Source organism: Leishmania braziliensis, chromosome 9, assembly GCF_000002845.2.
Source record: "Leishmania braziliensis MHOM/BR/75/M2904 complete genome, chromosome 9".
Lineage (NCBI taxonomy): Eukaryota > Euglenozoa > Kinetoplastea > Trypanosomatida > Trypanosomatidae > Leishmania > Leishmania braziliensis.
This window is the reverse complement of record NC_009301.2, coordinates 292788-301010: the sequence shown is the minus strand read 5'-3', so window position 1 is coordinate 301010 and position 8223 is coordinate 292788. Positions and strand designations below refer to the sequence as shown.

Below are 8223 nucleotides of genomic sequence, written 5' to 3'. Positions count from 1 at the left end.
CCTGACGAGGCCCCCCTCCCCCTTATCGACCTCAGCAGCACTGTGGCCTCTCTCTCTCAGCGACTCAACTTTCGTTAGCCGCCTTTTTTGTGCCACACTTCGCGCTCTTGTCTGTAATGAGTTGGGGATGGGCGTGGGCGGTGCAGAGTCGTTTGTGGCAGCGTATGCGGAGCGTCTGGGACCCCGGGCAGGCGCAGGCATACCGTCTCCCCGGACAGAGGCACAATGCACACGTGAAGCGGAGTACCTCTCTTCTCCCTATCCCTCTCTTGTTAGTTTCACGTGCATCCGTGTGCCTCTAGTCAGTCACCCCAACGTCATCAACGCAGCACACCACACCGTATCAGGCGCAAATATCTATCTATCTATCTATCTATCTATATATATATATATAGATATATATACCCAGAGAAACAGACTGGCACACACGCACTGCACAAGGGCAAATAAGAAAGGCTCACGGGCACCTCAGTTGGAGAGTGACTCCGTCGCGCACACACACACAGTTACGTAGGAGGACGGGAGTTCTCATAGACACTCCCATCTTCACGGGTACACCGCTGATACGCAGACACGCACGTACATACAAAACAGATAGAGAGCGCGCGCCGGCGGGCGCATTCTTGTCTGATGGACGTCGGCCAAAACTCCACCTCTCACTCTCTCTCTCCTCCCCCCTCGCCTCCTCCCTTTGTTTCCTGTTGCTGTCGAACTTCGGTCACTCACGCCATCGTCACTGTCACCACCACCACATTTCCTCTCTCTCTCTCTCTTGCTCGCCTCCCTTTTCGTTTCCTGCGTTTCCTTTCTTTTAGCCTCGCCACCCCCACTTTTCATCCCCGCACACGCTCACGCGCCTCTGACACGATTATCGCCTCTGATAGCAATCAAGGGAGAGGGCGACGGACGCGCCAGTCACGAATAGGGGCCTCTGCGATCCCCATTTTCCCGCTGTGCGCGCTTTTGGTTGCTTTTTTCGATTTTGGTTGCGTGTCTCACACCGCCGAACGTGCGTGATTCCCTTCTTCTTCCCCCTCCCCTTTACTACCACCGCCACCACGAAGCAGTTTCTTCAGGCATCACGTCATGGTCTACAACCCCGACATCCCGTCGACGTGGAGCATCAAGCAGCTTCTCGAGTACGCACGGCAGCGCGAGATCGACGTACCGAGCGGGTGCGAGAAGTCAGAGTTGGTCACCATCGTCGACAAGTACATCACAGATGAACTTATTGCAGAGAACATTCGTAAAGAAAATGCGCTGCGCATGGATCTCATTGCAGACATCTTAGGCACCAGCACGGCGTCCATTCTACGGCATGTGGCGCACTCCTCCTACACCAGCGTGCTGCGTCGCCATCCAGAGAAACTCCAAGCAATCATAGTGGCGGGCATCGAGCAGCTCCAGTCACTCCAGTTTGTTGCACAATTATGCAGTGTGCGAGTACACAGCCCGGTGCTAGCGTGGCTAGTCCTCTTGACCTCGGATTGCGTCGATGGCAAGTGTCTGCTGACCACCCTCATCCCACCGAACAGTGACGTAGCAGCCTCGCCGGTCTGTGGACACTTCTGTGGAGAGCAGGAAATGGTGGTGCGCTGCCTCGACTGCGGTGCCGACTCCACGTGTGTGATGTGCATGGATTGCTTCCGCCACTCCCCGTGTGTCAACCATCACTACCGTATCACACAGAGCTCCGGTGGTGGCATGTGCGACTGTGGCGACCCAACCGCGTGGAACCCGGAGTCTTTCTGTAGCCGTCATCGCGCCGCTGCAGCAGCCGCAGCACTGGATGACCGGAACAGCGTGTCCAGCCCCCTCGACTTCATGGCAGAAGAGGATCGGATGTGGGTGGTGCCGGTGCTGCGTGGAATTATTCAGTTTATTGCCGTTACACTCCTGCAGCACACGCGTCTGCAGGTGGTGTGGAAGAAAGCGCAGTCGCGAGCGGAAAGCCAGCTGAGGGCGGCGAGCAGCACTGACCTCGGCACTACAACTCGGAGCTGCACTAGTGCCGCAGGTAATGCAGCCACTGCACACGCTAGCGACGCGGAAACTGCGCTGCTGAACGATGTGGCTCGCATGTCAGACAAGTTCGACTGGCTGGAGGAGTGGATGTTAGAGGTGACTCGACGGCTATGGGAGATTATCCAGGCCAGTGATGTGGCTAAACACCTCGTGGCACAGCTCTGGGCAGAGCCGGTGCGAATGGCGATGAGCGGCGGTCCAGGCGTAGCTGCCACCGCCACGCACAACAACGAGGAAGAAGCAGGCGATAAGACCAGCACAGCCTCCTTGATGACGGATCCCGTCCTTGACGCGCTGCCGCCCAACTTCACCTGTGTGCACATGGTGTTCCTTCACGAGGCATCTCAGCCTGTCACGGCCCATGAGAAGCCGGTGAATGCGATCAGCCGATCCGCGCCGTGGCTCAATGACCTTCTTCGGTGTGTCGGCCACTGCCTAAGCGACGCCACGTTTCGCTTCCCGGTCGGCGGGCTCATGGCGACGTATGCTGAGTACATCAACACACAGGCACGCATTGAGGACAATGAGTGCCTGTCACAGTACCAAACACAGGTGCTAACGAACCCCGACGTGATTCGCCACTTGATGACGCCTGCCCACCTGCCCTACAAGGCGGCAACGAACACAGTGCTACACAGAGAGCTGAGCTCGTTACTCTACGCGTTATGGCTCGCACGTGACACCGTCGGTGGTACCTCTGTGAACCCGGTGACGAGTACGGCGGCGCTTTCGCGCGACGGGCTACTCTTTATCGCCCATCAGGCTACGTCCGTCTCGCTGGCGAGTGTGACCGCGCTGCAGTCGTGTCTGTCTGTGTCTCCTGCAGCGTGTTACACACTGGTGTTGAACCGACTCGCGTGGCGCGCCTTTGTGCAGCTCGCCGGCAGTCTGGCCATTAGTGGCTACATCTGCAAGAACCCCAACGCACCGACGGACTCGCAGCACTACCCCACGCCGGATTTTATCGGCCACTGCATCTCACGGAACACGTGGTTGTGGTTGCATGCCATGCGGGTAGTCCTGTCCTGCCTTCTGCGACTACCCGCATCAGCAGCAACGGATTCATCCACCTCAATGCCCACCCTGCCCACCAACGCCATCACGGAGGCGCTAGGGATAACCACGGAGCTCTGGGAGACGTGGCGCGGCGCCATCGCGTTTGATACACCACCGGATCGCCTGCGGCAGAAGGGCGCGCTGCGGGAGATGCTGTCGGCGTGCCGGGTGGTGAATGGGACGGATGAATCCCTCTTGCTCCTGGAGCACGGCACCTTGGCGGAGGTGCAGTCACGCGCCCTGCGGAAGCAACCACTAACAGAGCAACCAGAATCGGCAGCGAACGCTGAGACAAGCGTCATGGCGGCCCCGGCGTTGGCGACGGCAATGGGATACATAATGCAAGTTCTCTATGAAATTGGTCGGACTATGGATGTCGTCTTCGAGAAGCAGCGCGACGGCTTTTGCCGGGGGTGTCGCTCCACCGTGCTGAAGCGAAGGACCTCCACGGGTTCGCCGCGCAGTCGACAAGCGGTGACCCATGATAGAACTTCCCTAAAGAACGAGGCGCGTGACGCGGACACGCCGGCGGCAGAAGAAGCCCAGGCCGACGAGGAGGCAAACCCAAAGTGTCGTGCGCCACAGTCGCGCCCCTTGCGCTTGCCGTCGACGTGCTCGGTGGACATTACAAAGTACACCCTGTTAGAGCCGCACGCGCACGCCACTACCCTCTCCAACCACCTTCCTCGTATCTTCGGCGCTGTTCTCATGGCATGGGTCATTGAGCACCAACACGCGACGTCTCTGCGCCAGGGCGCGGTGTCACCGTCCTCGCCCGTCTTGGCAGCGGAGCTCGCGACGACTCGCATCTCGGGCCTTCCAAGTTCAAGCAGCAATACTTCCAAACCAACAGGGGAGGCATCGGGCCTGCCGGTGGCCCCCACACACGCCAGCCGTCTTCTGCGACCTCTGCTTGACGCTTTTTTTCAGATGCGAGCTGAGTTGAAGCGCAACGCGCAGGATCGGCTCACCTTCTCTCAGCAGCTCCTCGACTCCTTGGTCATGCCGCATGTGCTGGCTGGTCAGGTCTTCGACGGTCTGTGGCGCCGTGGCGATTACGACGTTTCCTCTGCCGTCACCATGTACCTGACCTTCTCCTGCAGTACGTCGGCAGAGTTCGACGTCCTAATGATGCAGGTGCTGACGATGGAGCTGGCGCCGGCCGACATGGCGCTGCAGATCCTTCAGCGCTTCTCTTATGCAAAGCGAAGCCCGAGCGACCCTGACGCAGAGCACTCGAATCAGGCGCCGCGGCGACGTGCCAGCGCTCCGCACAGGCAACTCCCAGTGGAAAAGCCCCCGGAAGCCTTCCCCGCGGTGCTGACAGCGCGGCGGTCGTTCTTCCGGCGCTACATGAACGGCTACAGGCACTTTTTGAGGCTCATTCTCACGATCGTCACGGATGTGTCCAAGGCGGCCTTCCAGGCCCCCATGTCCTCGCACAGCATTGACCGCATCGTCGCGGGCCTTCTCGCGCGCGGGAAGGCCTCCCACTCCACCATCGTCGCCAATGTCAACGGAACCGCCCGCGGCGGTGACTACGGCGACGCCGACGAGGACGAGATGGACTCCAGCGGCAACCTGATCAAGTTCTTGAAGCTGGTCGACGCCGCAATCGGGAAGCTGGCCCTTGCCGAGGACTCGACTCAAGGGAAGAAGTTTCGACTGAAGGACGTGGATGTGTGGCGCACACACGTGAACCTGTACCAGGTCGGGGTCATCGATAGTCAGCTCGACATGTTTTACAAGACGTATCGCTACCTCGTCAACGCAGCGAAGGTGGAGAAGCAGAAGGAAGCGGAATCGTGCGCGCTCGCTGACGGCGAGAAGGACGACGATACAACGGGCGGTGGCGGGCGGCAACAGCAGCAGCGCATCTCTCTCCCACCCACGCAGCTCTCCGACACGAACATGTACGCAGAACTGGTGCCCACCACCCGGGCGCTGCTGCACACGGATGCCGTCCTGTTGCCGGCCCTCTACATATTGCACGAGTACGTGAACTACCACGCACCCGTTGCTGTCGCTGCCGCCCCGGATGCGAAGGCTGCGTCGGCGCACGAGGAAGGTATAACATCCACTGCTGCCTCGGCAGAGGCGTTGCCGTGCTCTCGGTACGGCAACGCTATGGACGAAGGCGATGAGGAAGAAAGTCAAGACACCGAAAGCGGGACCGAGGATGGCCACAACAGCGACGACGCAGAAGACGCCAATCCAATCACGCGTGAGGCGTTGCTGCACGCCACCACAACCTTGTACCTGTGCGTACAAGACTGCGTCTCCATCACTCAGGCCATGCGGGCTATCGAAGGCGACAACGACGACGCTGCGTCCGCCGCAAAGAAGGGGTTCCTCTCGTGGGACCTCGTCGAGCTGTACCTGCAGCGATTTGGCATCAACGAGTCCTCCTTCACACAAGCCTCGTGTGCGCAGTGGCTGCCAATGTCGGAGCTGGTGCCATGCCGCACCTTGGTGCAGAAGCTGCAGACTCCTGTTCAACTCCACACCTCCCCGTCAAATGCCACGCCCAACCTCACCGCCACTTCCTCCTCCGCTGACATGCTACACCGTCTGCGTGATTATCTGCTATCGAACAAAGATGCGGACCCGTACGGGTGCCTGGAGATGGTGGAGGCGGTGCTCGTGCAGACTGGACTGGCCACCTTTAACACAGCCGCTTTGCTGGCCGAGTCGAAGACAAATGATGAGGCGGCGCAGAGTCGCAAGAAGCTCATTCAGGAGCGCCAGGCCGCGCTGATGCAACGCATGCGCAGTCGCGCGCTGAAGGGATTGGGGAAGACGAAGGCGGTCGCCACCGCCGGCAGCCTCCAGTCCTCGTGTGCAGCTGTCGCGCCGCAGCAGCAAGAAGGGCGCCGCGGCATCAACAGTAGCGACGACACCTCTGGCTCTGTGGGATCGACGTCGGAAAAGTCCCCGACGGGCGGGGAAATCGGCTCGCTTCTTACGAAGCTGCTGCTGGAGCTGGCGACGGTGGACTGCTGCGTGTGCCGCTCCCTGACGGAGGAACCGCTTTTTTTGCTCTGCCATACCAGCACCTCTGGGGTGCTAGCTCAGCTTGGCGCGCTCACGCTGCCGGACGGTCGCCATGTGCACAGCCACCTGACCATGTGCGGCCACGCCGCGCACAAGTCGTGCGTGGAGAAAGTGTTCGTCCGCCTGTCAGTCCTGTGGCAGCGGTGGAACTTCCGGAGTCAGCTCTACCTCGGCCCCACGGAGTTCAACTGCCCGGTTTGCATGACAATCATTACGGCCCTGTGCCCGATGCCAATACTGCCCGGCAGTGGCAACGGCGACTTGGCCACCCCCACCTCCCTGACAGCGAGAGTGCTGTCGTCCACTTTGACCCCTGCTGCATCTCTCTTCGAGGAACTTCGAAACGGCACCGTATCGACCAGAAACCAGCGTGCCGTTGACGTCGCGGTGGAGTTCCACAGAACCTTGGCAAACGCCGCCGTTGGCTTCAGCCCGTCCGAAGATGTCCCCACCATTGTGCCTGTCGAAGACGAGCTCCAGCAGAAGAACGAGGCCGCCTGGCGACTGTCCGAGGCCATCCGTACCTTCTGTTACGCCTGCCACCTGCAACTGGAGGCCGTCAAGGCGGGCCAAGACCTCAGTCATCGTGACCTCATCGGGCTTCTTTCGGTCCTGGTGAGCATCATGCCGGCTGAACTGCAGCGGCAGCAAGCGAACCTGCGCGCCAACTACGCACGAAACATCCAAGATAAAGAGAGCTTGCTGGTGATGGACGCGCTGCTGCAGCCCCGAGATGCGAGCAGGCTGATCAGTGCTCACGTTATGGCACAGGTGCTGCCATCTTTGCCGACAAATTTTGTTCGGCGGCTTGTGGCCTGTGCGAGTGACACCCAAAAGGACGACAATGGCGAAGGGTCATGTGCCATGGCAGCAGCAACGTCGCTGGAGGCGGAGTTTACGGGCACTACGATGGCGCTGTGGCGAACTTTAGGTGTCCTGACACTACTCAAAGCTCTCGTCGTGGAAGATGTCCACCATGGCGTCGTCCTCAGCAGCAGCACTTTCACCGTGGCCGGCGCCGTCACGTTCGCGACGCTGAGCGTAGCGAGTGTGCGTACCCCCGTGACCCGCCGCACCTCGATTGTGCGCATGCTGCAGTACCTTTTGCCTGTGGCGCACACGGGCCCGGAGACGGAGCTGCAGGTGGTTGCCCACGATATCTTGAGCTGCATTCAGGCGACCACAACAAGTGACACCCTCCTCTGCGCCAGACCTGAAGTTGAAGTCGTGAAGTCAGCTGTGCCCTACACCACGCCTGAGGAATGGGTTGCACAGCTTTCTGAGATGCTGCTGCACCTGCCCTCCGTCTACGCCACCGTCCTAACACACTTTTCAGAGCACAAGCGGTGCACCATATGCCACCAAGAGCCCACAAAGCCAGTGGTATGCTGCCGATGCGGAAAGTTAATGTGCATGAAGCCGCTGAGCTCGCCACCGGAGCTGTACACACACACACGCACCTGCAGCGGGGCTGTTGGCATCTTTCTCGTCGTCCGTACCGCCAACTTCTACGTGCTGGAGCTGATGTCTGGGCGTGTCTACCAGTACCCCTCTAACTATACGGACGAGTACGGAGAGCACGACCGCAACCTGCGTCGCGGCATTCCTCTCTTCCGTAACGCCGAGGAGACCCAGCGGCTCGTCTTGACGTGGATGCTGAACAAGTGGGGTGCCGTGTCCTCCATTTTTGACATCTCGAACCGCATAGACCTCTCCACCCTGTAGCACAACCATCGCACAGAGGGGCCCATGTGCGTGCGCGTGGGAGGGGGGGGAAGAGGGGGTGTGCTCCGTCAGCGGCGCTGTCGTCTCGCTCTTCTGTTGTTGTTGTTTTTTGTGTTTGTTTTTCCCTGACACACCTCTACGTGTTGGCATAAACCTAGCGTCTCAGGCCAGAGAGAGAGAGAGTGTGTGTGTGTGTGTCAAATGCCCACGGAGATAGGGGTTTGCTGCGAAGGGCTGACGAGGACACTCTTCTCTACAATAGCGGCAACGTCATTATTTGTTTCCGCTCACCCCATCGAGAAGGGACACAAAGACGGCCCTCTCACTCTCTCTCTTGACGTCTCCAGGCTCATCCACCTGTGC

At 59.8% G+C, this 8223-nt stretch overlaps 1 protein-coding gene across 1 annotated transcript; it reads left to right on the top strand.

Moving 5' to 3' along the window:
- Positions 1 to 1086: 1086 nt before the first annotated feature.
- LBRM_09_0820 (putative ubiquitin ligase) lies at positions 1087 to 7860 on the top strand (the record flags this gene model as incomplete). Its single annotated transcript, XM_001562646.2, has 1 exon — positions 1087 to 7860. One exon carries the CDS (start codon positions 1087 to 1089, stop codon positions 7858 to 7860), a length of 6774 nt encoding a protein of 2257 aa, XP_001562696.1.
- Positions 7861 to 8223: the final 363 nt, after the last annotated feature.